The 16,244-nt window shown below is 39.1% G+C and overlaps 1 protein-coding gene across 6 annotated transcripts in view; it reads left to right on the top strand.

Moving 5' to 3' along the window:
- LOC124946820 (protein rhomboid) overlaps positions 1 to 16,244 on the top strand; it is a 236,201-nt gene that overhangs the window by 218,770 nt on the left and 1,187 nt on the right. For 5 of the 6 annotated variants that reach the window (XM_047488127.1, XM_047488125.1, XM_047488128.1 and 2 more), the window contains 2 exons: positions 7,339 to 7,494; positions 10,717 to 16,244. The exon at positions 10,717 to 16,244 is cut by the window's right edge and continues 1,187 nt beyond it. In XM_047488127.1, coding sequence (XP_047344083.1) covers positions 7,339 to 7,494; positions 10,717 to 10,964 — 404 coding nt within the window. In that variant the 3' untranslated portion in view covers positions 10,965 to 16,244. The remainder of the gene's footprint in view (positions 1 to 7,338; positions 7,495 to 10,716) is intronic. The other variant, XM_047488126.1, reaches the window with a different exon arrangement.

Here is a 16,244-nt window from a genome sequence, read left to right as displayed (position 1 = left end):
ATGTATATTCGTGTACACCTAATTGCCATTTGCATAAATTCGATTAGACGCAGATCCCTGGTTATTAGCAGTCATGAAAGTAAAACGTTGCAAAATAGGGCACATGAATAATAAACCGGACCGGGAGATTCGAGAGTAGACATTGGACGTCCCTGGGAAAAGGGAGGAATTTTCAGGGGTGGAACGAAAGGTAAAACTTTAAGGAACGATACGAACGGCTTATCGCCTTGTCGTTTTAGATAATGCCGTGTCTGTTATTAGAGAAATCGTGAACCGATTTACTCTATACGCGTTTCTACATTACCACCTTTTCTACTTGTCGACGATCGCATATTAAAAATGATATTTCCCTTGTTCGCGCTTTTCGAATTTGCTTCCATTATCCAGAATAAATTTAATCCGACGAAAAAATCCATTAAACGAATAGATATTTCAGCAACTTAGAACGAATATAGAAATCTAATAAAAATGGTAAATGGACATTTCGTCAGATGGATCATTTAATGCAATATCTTAGTCTAACCATTTTCAAAATGGGTCTCTGTCGCTAGAATATTATAATCTTTCGAATATTAACGAGTCTATATTTTTTTCTTCCCTCATCTCGTTCTATCCTATTATCTCCGTTAATATCCTTTATGGCCATTATATAACGCGATCTTTCTTTTTTCCATTCGTACATTTATTTTATTTAATCAATTTTCCCTTATTAATTATAATTAATTCGTAAAATCGATATTTGCAATATGAAACGCTGGTTTCATAAACATGGTAAATATTGTCTTTGGTCTCTCTCTCTCTCTCTCTCTCTCTCTCTCTGTCTCTGTCTCTGTCTCTGTCTCTCTCTTCAGAAAGGGGGCGACAGCTTGTCTGGGGCCACCGCGACAAGATTACTTCGTATGCATCGCGGTCGCGACGATGTAATGCGATTGCTGTGACGCAAGTGCAACGACATCTACCCTCCACAAGCCTTCTCTATATCTTCCACGCTGTTTCCCTCGTCGTCGCTATATTCCCCCTATCCTTGCTACGCGTTTCAACCCTTCCATCACTTTAAAATTCTTCTACTTTCTATACTTCCCCGTATCTTTTTCTTTTGTTTCTTTTTTACCGTTTCCTTTTTCTTCTTGTCTTTTCCCTTTTCCCTCTTTTTTCCTAAATATCTCGCATTTTCTATTTGTTGTTGGGAGAGGAAGCGCCGAGTCTAGTCGAAGTGTGACAGCTTCGAAGAGAATACCAGGACGTTTGATTAATCGACATTTATCGACGGATTTAACTTCCCTATAATAGTTTTGTTGCCGGAACGTTCGTCGTTTATTAACGAACGTTATTTACCTATGTCCCTTAAGTTACGTTCTTTACGATTCTCTTTCATTATCCTCTACCTTTTCTGGTTACGAACGTTAAGCAAAACGAGAGCTCATAAAGGATATACCTTTCTCTCTTCTTACGCAGTAGTAATTCACGATTAGAGAGATGCGACACATATTCACATAAATTTACTCGTGTCGAAGTAAACGTATCGATCGGCGTATATACGTGTCCTACGTGCATTACGTGTATTTATGTGTATTCCGTAATAGAGCGCTTTCCGTTCCACCCGTGACCATTTATAATAATATAATCCGTGAAATAACGCTTATTTCATAATAACATGATTTTGTAAATTCAGCAAAGTGGTCACTCGATTCGCGTTCGACGCCACGCCGACGACGACGGAACATCGAGAGAGGTATTACGAAAATGGCTGGGAAGGGATGGAACGGTAAGGGAGGGATGGAGAGAGAAAGAGGCAATTCGCGTTCGATCGAAGTAGCATGTTCGTCGGAGATATTCGCCCGTGGACCACTGCCGTCGCGCCCGTTATCGCTTCTACTACTCGACCGTGCATAGGCCGACCATTTCTACTTGATAATTTGGTACGTCAGAGCTCTATTGTGAAACGTTTACGTACAGCGCGGAGGTAGCTGCTATTTGGTACGAAATGAATGACTGAAATATAAATGGGCATTGCTCGAAAGTATTAATTACGCTCCGATACCGACATGAATACCGTGTTCCTACAACTTTCATGTAATTATCTTCGATCTGCCGTTTGAGAACAATAGATGATACAGTGGAAATTTGTCAAAAATGTATATCCTTGCAAGTGTGTCTCTTTCCTTTCGGCTCCATTTAAATCAGCTTTTCATTTTCCCCTTTTCCTTTTGCCCACCCCCCACCCCCCCCCCACCCCCTCTTCTCTCTGTATTTATTTTTTTTTTCTTTTTCTCTTTGTTAATTCACAACATAGTTCGTATTTTAATTGATCCCAACTGGATAACGTTTTGATTGACTGCGTCGTAAAGTACTTTTGGAAATTTATGACGGTCGAGAAATGACGTCGTTTTTCGTTTTCGGGAAAAAAAAAAAAGAAAGAAAGAAAGAAAGAAAGAAATGCAACGGCAAAGGTAGGGATAGTAGAATAAAATCGAAGGATAGAGAAGAGGACGCAACAATTTCAATCCGCATGCTTCGGGATTCAAACTCGCTTTTGTATTCCATCGATGCCCCGACATTTTTCCCTTTCCTCCTGTCTGGTTTAATATTTCCATCGAAAAAATGTCGAGGGCATTTTGAGCACCAAAAGGATATTAAACTCGCGTGTTGGTGAGAAAGGAAGAGCGGGAGAGGGAGAATCATTCGAACCGTGGAAACTTTGCACGTTACACGTTTGCGCTCCCGTTTGCGTTCGCGTTTCGTGCGGGAAACCGAGAACATTGCTACGGACGATCGCGTCTACGATAGGAAAAAGGTTCAATGCAAAAAGGAGAGAGAGAGAGAGAGGGAAAGAGAGCGCGAAAAGATAAAAGAGCCGGATGGAGGCCGATGTCTCCCTCCCTCTCTCTCTCTCTCTCGTTATATCGACAAGTGAGATAGCGAGATGCGCCAACTGATAAACCAAGAATTGTAAAGAATGTGAGGCAACGACGCGTAAATGTGGCTCGTACGCGCGGCATTCTGCTTTAAAAATAAAACCAAAAAGAAAGAAAGAACGCAGGCAGAAAACAAACAAGAAAAAGGTAAAAGAAAAAACAACAGAGCTGCGAGAGTTCTCCTTTGCCGTCGCGATAATGGTAGAAAAAGTCTCGTAATGAAGAACGGCGGAAGGAAAGGAAGGGCGAGGAAAAAAGTCGGACGAAAAAGGAGAGGAAATGATTCATCGATGATAATGTTAAAATAATTCCATAGCAAGCACGATAAAAGAGATAGGGTGTAATGTAATAACGACGGCAGGGATCGAATTTGATCGGGGTTCGATTCGAGAGCGAATATTTTTTCGGCAATACCGCGACAAATCCACTCACTTTTCCCACACTTTTGGGGCCTCGAACTGTATTTTTTTGTGCGTTCGTATCTCGATTTCGATCCGTCTATGTAGTTTTCAAAGTATACCCAGAATCGAACTGTCGTTACAAAGAGACAAAAAGGGAAAAGCGTTTTATCCTATGCGTACTGCGCGTAGCATATTTTAAACCGACTGCAAACGTCTGCTTGATAAGGGACGCTGGATTCCCATCGTGGATTACATACATTTATCGAGCGGGAATTAAGGGAGCTTCGTGTCACGAATGAAAGCGAGAGATAGCATCGCAATCCCATAACCCTACATTTTCCAATATTTTTCTTTTTTTTTTTTTTTTTTTTTTTTTTTTTTTTTTTTTTTTTCCATTTTTTTCTTAAAAGTCCATCGATCTATTCTCGTCGATTGGTATTCTCACCAACGTACATATGTGTACGCAATTTATAACAGGTACAAATCAAATTTATAAAAAGTATATACGATTCTATCAACGGTTTTATTAATCGATACATATTACTCGTTACAATCCAATAAGTATCTACTCCATTTGCCTGTTTCATTGGAGAAAAAAAGAAGAAGAAAAAAAAGAAAAAAAAATTACGAAGAAATAGGATAATGTTGACTCGCAACGAACGTATTGTGTAAAGCGAAAATAGCGTCTGGTGTAACACGTTGGTACTGTTTCTTTCGCGATGGTGACACGCAGGCGATTCGCAGAGACACGAAGGGTCCCCGGAGAGAAGCGTGGAGAAAATACAGGAATAGTAAGCAACTATGGCTAGCAGTGGACAGTATTCACGGTGCATCGTGCCGTAGCCTCGATCCGCCGGTAACGACGTAACGACGTCGAGACGCGTCCTTCCCTTGCGCTTCCACATCCCCACCCTCTCTCTCTCTCTCTCTCTCTCTCTCGTGCACATTCGTCTATCTATCCAACTACATTTCTCCCTCGCTCACCCGGGCACATCGTACACCGTTTGCACGAGAACGATGCAGCTTAGAATTTCGCCTCGCGTCGCGGCAGGACGAACACGTAATGGCGGTCGATGTACGGAAATAGGAAAGAGAGGCCCTACCCTCTTTCTCTTTCCTCTCTCCTCTCCATGATACACGAGCTACACGCCATACTCCTCTTTACAGATGCATCGTTGTACTTGCACTCACCGACTTCTAACTATACGCTCAATTTTCTCGATGGTACATAGTCTAGGGACCCGAGATACATCGTACCACCTCGTTTCGCATTTCTTTAGAATTTTTCTTTCCTCGCGATATCTCCTTCGATGATCGTCTACGTCCTCTCTCTCTCTCTCTCTTCATCTTTCGCGAATACACCCTCACGCACACTTTCTTCGCTGCGCTCGCTATCTTCTTTTTACCTCGATATTATTCGAGAAACGAATTTCCGCGTTTTCCCCTCGAAAATCGAATGTAATTCATGTAAAAATATTTCGTGAAATATTCAGCTGGAAAGAGAGAGAGAGAGAGAGAGAGAGAGAAGTTTCTCTCGATCATGGTTCGCTTAGAAGTCCGCCTTCCGATCACCCCCTTTCCTTCTTTATGTCGAATAATATCCTGCAAGGATACACGTATATGTATGTATGATACACATATATGTATGTATGATACATATATATATATATACACACATGTATACTAATATATATATATATATATATATATATATATATAGATGGATAGATGGATAGATGGATAGATATTTTTCTTTCGTTCGTTCCTTCGACCGCGCCAACGTTCCTCTTACTCGACTTCGTTTTCTCATCGTACCTTTTCCTCGCGTGCCTCTGCTTTCTTTTTCCCTTTTCATTTCCCCTCGTACACCGCAGCTCGCGCCTTTGCACCGAGATAAGCTATGCGCGTTCAATTTTCTCATCATATATACCTCAGATCGCAATCTTCATCCCTTTTCCTTATTATTCGGTTTTTCTCTTTCTATTTCTCTTTTCTTTCAAAAGAAGAGCGAGAAGAGAGAGCAGCTAGTATAAATTTTTACGATCGTTAACGCGTATTCTCTTCTAAGGAACTTCTCCCCGTGGCTATATCAAAGAGAAAAAAAAAATCAACAAGATAGTTCAATTTAGTTTGAAATTTCGAAAAAATCAAAGAAGCTCTCCAACGCCTATGTTTACGAACCCCCTTTAGGGGAGAGATCATCGAAATACATACATTTGACCGCTTTCGTATTTCCTTCTTTTTTCACCCACCTTTTCTTTCCTTTTCTTTTCTCTTTCTTTTGTTCTTTCCGCCTTTTTTGTCCTTTTTTCTTTCCCTTTTTCTTGTTTTTTCTTTTTTTTTTTCTTTTTTATACAATCGATTCCTACAGTGGCACCATACGATCCGCTGCACCTGTTGCTCGCATCGTCGTAGCCCGGATACGTTGTATCCGGAACTACTACCGCGGAAGTCGCTACCTCGTTAAACTTCGTTTCGTTTCAAGAACGCGAATGTGTCCACCGTTTATAATAGTATATTGTTATTTTCAGTCGAGTCCAGTTCGGTCAAATGTTTTCAACCATTAAGATCGAATCAATGAGGGACCATAGCATTGTCCTCGTTCCATCGATCTTAATAATTCCTTGACAATTTGTCTTTATTTTAAAATCGTCGACAAATCTCTCTCTCTCTCTCTCTCTCGTTGGATTTTCTAAAGGAACATTACTAGATCTATATATTCGTAGTTGTTCATAAAGAACATTGCCGTAAGAAGTAAGCAAGGACTACGGGGAAATGTGTATGTAAAAGTCGTACAAGTCGGGAGTAGGTCGTTGAAATATTAGTTCGCGTCGTCGCACCAGGCCGGTACTTTGCACCGACCCACTTCCCTTTTCTTCTTTTCATCCTTTCTTTCTTTCTTGGCGCTAAAGGCAAAGGCGTCCCTAACGAGGATTCAAATGAATTTCATAATCCCAGAGAAAGAGGAAAAACGAGAAAGGGTAAAAGAGAGAAAGAGAGAGAGAGAGAGAGAGAGAGAGAGAAAGAAAGAAAGAAGGATTGACGAGACGGAGCTGGGCAACGTCGAGTTTATTAGAGGATTTTTACTTCTGTCATCATCGCGAATGCGACTTCTTTTCCTTATCTAATAAATATCGTCCCGTCGACTTTACTTTATTCGATTTCATTTTATTACTTAATTAAACGATAAAAGTACCTACATCGAATTATAAAGAACATTTGAGTGAAAATCAATCGGTCAATTTATATGTACCTACATTTAGTCACTTGATTTAATCGAATCGTGAGTATGGATGGACGCTCGTGTAATTTAATTTATTTGCCTTCTCGAAACTTGGTCGTCTTAAACTAACATCTCGAAAACCAAGTCGATCCTAGTTAGGCAGCTCTTGGATCGACAAGCTCGAGAAGTAATGTTGATGGGAATAGAGAGGGAGAGAAAACGCGATTGAAAGGGAGAGGATGAGAGAGATTCGATGGATCTACATTTTGAGACTATATAAGAATCTACGTAAGAAACTATCGGTAAAAGAGAAATAAATCATCTCTCTTTTTTTCCCAAAGCAAAAAAGAAAGAAAAAGTAAAGAAAAATACCATAGAAATCAAGTTTTTATTATTTTTCTTTGATACGCGCCGCAACCCCTCTCTCTCTCTCTCTCTCTCTCTCTCTCTCTGTATATATATATATATATATATATATATATATATATATATATACATACACACATACATATATATGTACATAGAAGAAGGATCGATTCGCAAGTTGTTCGACAAGTTCGTAGAACTACGTAAAACTATAATATCTAATTTAAAGTCTTAAAAGGAAATAGTTATGTCAGGTGTCGGGTTGCGAAAGAAGAGAGCCAAGTAAATTCCCTTTACAATTTTCTGTCTCTCGAAAGTACCAGCGGGTTAAGGAAGTTCGACTGGGGGCGAAGCGACCGCGTCGACTCGCAAAACAGCGTGCTTAAACTAAAGGTACTTTCAACTAAGTTATACCTTGCTCGACTGTCTGCAGGTTCCTTGGGTACCTCGGTGTTCGACACCGACGTCTATCTGGTCGGAGCGAGCGGCGGCGTTTATGCTCTTCTAGCGGCCCACCTCGCCAACGTTCTTCTAAACTACAACAATATGGAGTTTGGAATAGTTCGACTTATCGGCATCTTCGTCATCGGTAAGTGAAGTAGTATCGCGGGATCGGCCAAGAGCCAGCCAGTGAACCACGATCTCTTCCCTTTCTCCTTCTCTCTTTTATTTCCGTCCGCCAGGACATTCACAACGATTCTCCCTACCTCCCCCTCCTATCCTCCCTTTTCTTCTCCAACGAGAAAACGTTTGCTTTTACGCCTATAGAAACTTTTGACAACCGTCGAGAAGATTCACCGACGAAACTTCTTCGAGCGCGAAACGATTTAGACAACGTTGAAATTTAATTTCGACGATATATTTGTCTCTCGAAGAGAGGACGCCTGAAAGAAACCGTCCGTTAGTTTCGCGAAACCACGTTTTATTCTCGTTATAATTTTATTCATTGTCGTGCACGTTTTCAATTAAAATTTATATTAAAAAGCTTGTTAAGTATATTATCAATGAACGATCGGCCAAAGGTCGTGCAAACGATATGCGTAGCGTTAATTGAAATATTTTCATTGTGCGTGCTCGTTTTTCTTTATTTTATTTTCCGTTTTTTTATTTTTTTTTTATTTTTTTGTTCATTTGTATTTTTATCGCTTATCGCACAGGATGCAAAATCCTTGCTGTCATCGCGGCAGTACGAGGTACTCTGGTCCGTTGCAAAATATACGCTTGATTTATTTCTAGGACAAATTTAATCCGTCGGATTAATCGACTTGGGAAATGATATCGATTCTTTGCAGAATATTTTTTTTTTTTTCTCCACTCCGCGCTCTCTATAGAAATTCTACTAAATCATAGGAAATATTTCTCGTTAATCAAGCTTTCTTTAGTTCTTTTTACTTGTTTACTGTCAACGATTCTTCCCGGAGTGATGGATACTACGGTTGAAAGTCTAAAACAACAATGTCGATTGTCCTGGTACGCAGCGAGTTCACGAGCAGAACGTGCACGTGATGAAAACGAAAAAGTAGAGCAGGAAATTAGTGGCGAGTCCGCGGAAGTTTTAATTAAAAGATAGCTGGCTCGGATTTTCTCCTACCGTTGCTAAAATCATCGTTTTGGTCGCGATTGGTTCTGACATTTATGATATTAGTTCGGTAATACCTTATATATAAAATCTTTTAACGTTGACAGTATTTCCTGACGTGAAATAAAAATAATTATTGGAAACGTTGGGTTATAAATGTAAATAGGATAGATGTAGTGAATATCGCGGCGAGAAATTACAAATAATTTCGTTTATTTACAATATCCTATTAAAATATACATTTATAACGAAGTACCTAGAGCATAATAATATGTTTACGTTTAATTCATTTAATCCGTCGTTTCCAAACATTTCGTAAACGCGCGCGTTCTCTTTCTCTCTCTCCCCCCGCCCCGGTCCAGCAATGCTTATCGCCTTGTGTCGTTAATCCAGAGTCCAGTTAGAATGAGATATAAATAAAGGAAAGAAGAAAAGGGGGAAAGCGGCTTGTGAGGCATACTGATCGTGATCGGAAAGTTTTAATTAAAAGATAGATACCGAGCGTAAGAGTAGCGCGTTTCCACCGACATTGCGATCAACGTAAATTCGCAAACCTTTGTTCGTTCATCTTTTTATCAAGGAAACTTCAAATTGGATTTAGCCTGTCGTCCGATAACGAAATCGGCTTGTCCTTTCGAGGATGGTACGCAAATTGTACGATGCTTAATCGACGTAATCTCCTTACGATGTACTTGATCGATAACGATATCGATTATCCAATTAATCCTACTTTTAGATATTTGCATCGAATATAACTTTAATTTAAAATCACTTCCACGGATTAAGTTATAAAAGTTTTGAAATCTTTCAAGTGCCTTGTATTAAAGGAAAATTATAAACGTATATCGATGGGGGTGGAGAGATCGTTTATTTTATATGTATATCGAAAATAAATAACTGATCGTTAGAAGTTGAAAAATACATTCGTTCGCATGAGTTTCGCATTGGCATTCACCATTGGTATCCTTTATTGGGCCGATTTCAATGAAAGGGACGAGAGAAAGGGTCAAATGGGTGGAAACAAAAGCGGAAAGCACGATGCTCGGCACTATTCGGAAGTTTTAATTAAAAGATAGACGATGACCGTCGCGATCGGTGACACCGTAGGCGGTATGCCGCGCCAGTTCTCTCTCGGTTGATGAAAAGCACCGACAATGAGAATATCCGAGGGAGAGGTTGAGAGAGAGAGAGAGAGAGAGAGAGAGAGAGAGAGAGAGAGAGAGAGAGAGAGAACGAGAACGAAAACGAGAGTGTATAGTCAAACAGAGCGAAAAGAGCTTTTTTGGCCTCTCGATTACGAGGCCAAAACGACGCGTGAACCCGCATGCACACGGTCAAAGTTAAGACAACATCGGTGTCTTTTCTCTTCTTCGGAAGCGACCTGGCTTTTTCAAATTGAAAGCGCCTAAAAATGGCGGAACGTGTCACAACGCGGTGCCGCGTTAATAAGAAAAGATAGGATCTGCGACTTGATTTTATGGATTCAAAAGGGAGAGATAAAGAGAGAATGCGTATGTGTGTTTTCGAAAACGAAAAGAAAGACATATGTGCTACGTGAACAGAGTGTGCGAGAGGGAAAAGAAAAGATACGAGACACATCTCGGAGTCTGAACGGTCTCTCCTCGTGCGCTGGGACTTTTTCTGTGTTGTACGCGTGTGTGTCGTGACGATGACGACTACTATGGACGATGGCAGCACGAAGGAGCAAGCTGTTTGCTATTTACACCCCTGAGACCACGACCATCCGGCACCTGTAAAAAAGAAAGATGCTGAAAAGCTCTTCCCTCGACTACGCTTTGAGAGCTTTCCATGAAATAGCCACCGGCTGTGATACCTTCCTCCTCCTCCTCCTCCATCTTTTTACTTGGAATCCCAGCACCGTCCTCCTTTGCGTCTTTCTTTATTTCTTATTTGTAGCTTTTTCAAACCACGACGTTGTCCGCGTTCTTCATTCGCGTCTTCATTATTTCCTACACTTTCACGACATTTAATAATTCCTCTTTTTATCTATACTCGGCAGTCTTTTTATAAAAATCAAATTTACTCCGCAAATCGTCGAGTACGTTCGATCGAGCGGTAAACGGCTCGATAATTTCGCTCTTGGAGAATTCGAAAAGGAATGATTTAGATATAAGAAAAAAGAAAAAAGAAAAAAAAAGGAAAGAAAAGAAAAACAACGATCGATCGATTCGCATTTATTATCTGACTAATCTTGAAACGATTGTTTTTCAGCGAGCGCCGACGTGGGCTTTGCCATATACGACAGGTACGCGGCAGAACAAATCTACGCGGGTCTACCGGTCTCTTACGTTGCCCATCTGACGGGTGCCTTGGCCGGCCTGACGATCGGCCTTTTGGTCCTGAAGAATTTCGAGCAGCGATTGCACGAGCAATTGCTCTGGTGGGTGGCCCTTGGCGTTTACGCAGCCTGCACGATCTTCGCGGTCATGTACAATCTAATGCATCCGAATTATCCATGACGCGAGGTCAGCTTCGCGTACGGTCAACCGAGAAACACGTAACGCGAAGCTGATGGCCCTTGGAAGAGAAAACGAAAAAAGAGAAAGAAGGGAAGGAGAATTATAAGAAATAATTGCGTCGGACGAAGAAAACGTCGAAATATTTTAATGGAACAAGTTTCCTCGTTGTTGTCGGGACTATCTCGATACGAACACGCTGCGAATCATCGAAGGACGAAAAGAAGGAGGAAGTGGAGAAGGAGGAGGAGAAGAAGAAGGCGGCGGAGGAGGAGGAGGAGGAGGAGGAGGAGGAGAAGGAGGAATTGCGGCCGGTCACACGTCTCGATCTCTTCGTAGTTTTCCTGCGTTAAACCAAAGAATAGAGTATATACTACACAGGGAGATATATTTTTGCAGAACGACAAGGAAGATGATGCGCGCAAGGTTTATCATTTTGCGCACTTCGATTATAAGCGGAAAACGCGAAAGCCAAAGAACCATAGTCCGTACGCAGGAAGATATTCGAAAAGTTTAACGTCGACCACGATCTCCGGCTTTTTACTCGTTAACGCGATCCCTTCGAACTTAAACAAAGGAACGAAAAAAGAAAAGCGAAAAGAAACGAGGGACGCGTAGCGACATTTTTTCTTACGGCTCTTGTATATTATTAAGTATCGACGTCGATCCCGATGACGTGTTGCCCGCGCAGTCGTTCATTGTATACCAATGTAAATAGTCTTGTAAATAATAACGAAAGATAAATGAAAGAGAACGTTACGCGTACATGGGGCGAGCGAGCGAGAGAGCAAGGAGAATCGGAGTGAGTGAGCGAATGAAAGATAGATATAAAATAGTGCGTAGAGCGTGGACGAAACAAACAAACAAAAAGAAAAAGAGCGAAAATTTGGAGAACGAGAGAATGGCGAAAAAATATTCGTCGACGAGTAACGAAATATTTTCCTTCGCTCGATAGTTTTCCAACAATCTCGTCCTTTTTCCCTCTTTGACACACGTTTTAAGAACGGCGTCGGAAAGAAACAGGAAAATGGCGATTACGTTACCAAATTTCTTTCCTCTCCATATACTGCCAGAGCTTTTCTTACTTTTTCCTTTCTTTCTTTCTTTCTTTCTTTCTTTCTTTCTTTCTTTCTTTCGTTCGTTCGTTCAATGAAAATTCCTCAAGTATTTAACTTTTCTTTTTCGTTTGTCGTATTTGTCCATTTTTGTATAGAGCAATAACATATATTTATATATGAGAAAACGAATCGTTAGATAATTTTCGAACGCATCGATACGCCTCTTATTCGCTCGATCCTCTTACTCCCTTCCTCCCTCTCTCTCTCTCTTTTACACAGTCACTCTTCGATATTCTCGAAAGAACGATTCTCTTCTTTGGTGATTTCAAAGTCACGACTCTTACGTATTATTTAATATATAAGTATGCATATATATATATATATATATATATATATTATATGTGTATATTGTCTGTATAGTTTCTAAGTACGTTGATCAGGGTACAACTAGATTCTTCTTTTATTTGCTATTTATATATGCGACAAATTTCTTTGTTTTTCTTCTTTTTTTTACACAAGGCAAATGGCCACGGTAAAAAATTTAATTGTCGATTATAATCATATATATATGTATATATATATATATATATATATATGTGTGTGTGTGTGTGTGTGTGTGTGTGTATACACATCTAAGTTCACAAGTTTATGCGATGCGCTCACCTCATTGTTACAGACTTTTTTGTCTCACTGAACGAAGCAGTTTTCTCTCTCTCTCTCTCTCTCTCTCTCTCTCTCTCTCTCTCTCTTTGTGTGTTATTTCTTTCTCTTCTTAATTTCGTTCTTAATTTCATACACGAAAACTCGTCTTATTTATTTTTACCAAGTGGTAATTTCTTATTAGAAATTAATATGTCTCGGAATGGCGGAAGAAAAGTAGATACAAAAGGGAAGGAAGAAAAGAAGGAAAAAAGAAAAAAGCGAGATCAAAAACGAGAGTGATGAACGATGCTAGTCAATTAGTACCCACGAGAAAGCTACGTCGGGTTGTAGCTTAAGGTACTGCTATGTTGTAACTCGCAGAAACGTCGAGAAAAACGGTGGGAGAAATAGAGTGAAAAGCGACTCGACTGTGAAAGGGTTGTGTAAGAACAGAAGGAAAGAAAGAGAAAGATAGAGAGAAAGAGAGAGAGAGAGAGAGAGAGAGAGAGAGAGAAAAAAAGAAATGGTCGGTGACGAAGGTATCCACTTTAAATAGCTACAATGTTCTATGTTACAATGCAAAGAGAAAAAGTGTGTGTGAGAGAGAGATGAGAGAGAGAGAGAGAGAGAGAGAGAGAGAGAGAGAGAGAGAAAGGGAGAAAAACAGTACTACAACGAGATGCTGAAAATTGCAGAGACGATGACACGATTGTCTTGTTCTACGTTGCTGCTGAGATAGTATCGATACTCGAATAATTAAATTCGTATGAGTCCCGGGAAGAGACGAGAAAAAGAGCTATATCGAACCACCGTTTGAGGTCATGGTAACATTCTTTTACTCTCTTTCTCTCTCTCTCTCTCTCTCTCTCTCTCTGCTTCTTTTTTTTTTCTCATCATCTACAAAATTCGATTCCCGATGCGGCTTTATTTAACAGAGAGACACTGTAAATGATTACCAACGTCGTTTTCGACGTACTTGTGAGTTTCTCCGTTATCTCATTAATAAATGGTAGTTCCGTTACAGAACTCCTTTTCTCGAATATATTTTGTAGTGATATCGAATGTAAAGATACCTCGATACGGAATGTTTTCTATTTATTTATTTTTTTTTTGTGACAAATGTATTACAGAAATGATTAATATCGTAATAGTTCGGGTTAATCAATTCGTATCGTACAAAAAATGGAATATATGACTGGTGCTCTTCAATATTCTATGCAAATGAGCTTAGGAAGATAATGATTGGAAAACCGTACGATCCTTTTTCGATGTCATTTGCATGTTATTGAAAAACGGCGCGGCCCCTTTGGTATTACATTTCGGCCGATTTATATCATCGCTAAGCTCATTGATATGTACTTTTTACGAGCGATATCACTTGTATAAATGAATGAGAAAAAAAAAAACAAGGGAAAAACAATGAATGAGAACGTGGCTTGTCGTATTGATTCTATATTTCTACGGTCGTTCGAAAAGAGCATTTAAAGAGTTTCGTTCTCGAGCACACAACACTGCCCTTCAAAAGGAAAAAGAAAAAAAAGAAAAAAAAAAAAGAAGGAAAAAAAAGAAAAATCAGGAAGGAAGGGAGAATTTCGTCTAAGTATAATCGAGCGATTATTCCCTTCCCTTTGTTTCATCTTGTCTGTTTTTTTTTTCTTCTTGCTGTTCTTTTATATCGTCCACTCATCACCGTCATTAAATTAATATTATTATTTATTTTCGCGCAAAATCAATTGAGAGATTTTCCTCCTTTCGACCTCGATATACACCACCTATTCATCGCTTTATGTTCGTTGGTTTTTAATTATCGCGTTCCATTAACCGATATCCGTAGGACGACAGTATTGCTCGCGGAACCACTTTTCATTTAATTATTGCGATCATCGGGAAAGTTTCTTCGGAAAAAGTAATCGAGAGTACTTTCCTTCGGATATATTTGTTCTTTTTTCTTTTTCTTATCTTGTTTTAAACATTTTTTTCTCTTTTTTTTCCTTTTTTTTATCATCATCATCATCGTTGTCGTCGTCCGTCGAAACCGATAGGAAAACAAAATTCGATCGATCGCCTTCTCCGCCGTTTATTTCGACGATGCATCGGGAATCTCGATTTTCCGCAAAGTTAAAAAAAGTTTTTAATTAGTTTAATTAGTTCCCGTTGCGTCGCGTACCTCCTGCGTGTTTATTTTAAATGTCAGAAAATATGGTTTATAACACTGCCACAACACACAATTTTCAGTTAAAATCCACGGAAAACGAATTTTCCCTCTTCCCCGCCATCGCCATCATCCCTATCGCACGATCATCGACTTTACAAAGCTAATTAACGGGACACGATCATTGCATTCACGTTGAAAGTCTAAACTGATAGCGAGAATATGTGTGTGTGCCGTGCCTGTACGTGTGTTACGCCTGATGCGCATTAAAATACGATAGCGATATATGAATATACGTATATATACATATATACATATACATATATATATACATATATATACATATATACATATATATATACATATATATATACATATATATATACATATATATATACATATATATATATATATATATATATGTATATATATATATCAACATAGGTACGCGCTGCGATATCAGCGTACGAGAAGAGTTGCGACTAATGTTAATAATAATTTATACTGCTTACGGTTAGTCACGAGTATCCACAAGCCAAAGAGGTGGAGCTAGTAACAAAATTTCAAGCGATTACTAATAATTATTATTATTATTATTATTATTATTATTATTATTAATATTATTAATATTATATAATTATTATTATTATTATTATTATTATTATTATTATTATTATTATTATTATTATTATTATTATTATATTATTGTCCTTACCATCGTCATAGAAAATCGTTTTTATTATCGTCGAAAGAATCGACGTTGCTCAGCCGACGCCGAGCCGTTTATATTCGTTCATCTCCTGTTATTGAGCGTTCGAGACAATTAATCATTCTGCTCCGTACAAAACGTGATAACGTCAAGTCCTCGCCTAGAATATTTCGCATAGTATTTCTGTACGCGTTCGCCGCCAAAAGAGGTGCGTTTTAAAGGTAAAAGAAAGTCTGAAGAAGAAGAAAAGGCGGAAGGAAAGGGAAGCGATGGTATTTAATCGATAGATCGAAATATCTTGTACGTGCATATAGTATATATATACGCGTATTAAAATATACAAGGAGTCTCCTGACAAACGTTTTAATCGACTCGATTAATCTAAAATTACTATCTATATATATAAGAAGATAATTATACTATACATCGCCAAGCGCACGTAATGAAAAAGAAAAAAGATAAAAAAAAAGAAATAATCTTGTTAAAAACGAGTCGATCTAAATGAGGCACCTTCTATATAGATTACGTCTTATGTAAGTACGTATGCACACGCATATATTTTTTGGAAAATTCAATGAAAAGCAATGTGTTATTTATTATGTTTTAGTAATTCCAACGTCGACACGTCGTAAGAAAGAACGATGGAAGGAACGAACGTTCGAAAGAAAAAGCGTCGCAAGTTTTCGAACGTTTTAATCGTCCATATCGGACAATAGCGAATA

This window comes from Vespa velutina, chromosome 2, assembly GCF_912470025.1.
Source record: "Vespa velutina chromosome 2, iVesVel2.1, whole genome shotgun sequence".
Taxonomy (NCBI): domain Eukaryota; kingdom Metazoa; phylum Arthropoda; class Insecta; order Hymenoptera; family Vespidae; genus Vespa; species Vespa velutina.
Note: the sequence above shows the minus strand (reverse complement) of the source record. Positions and strands in the feature narration are given on the sequence as shown.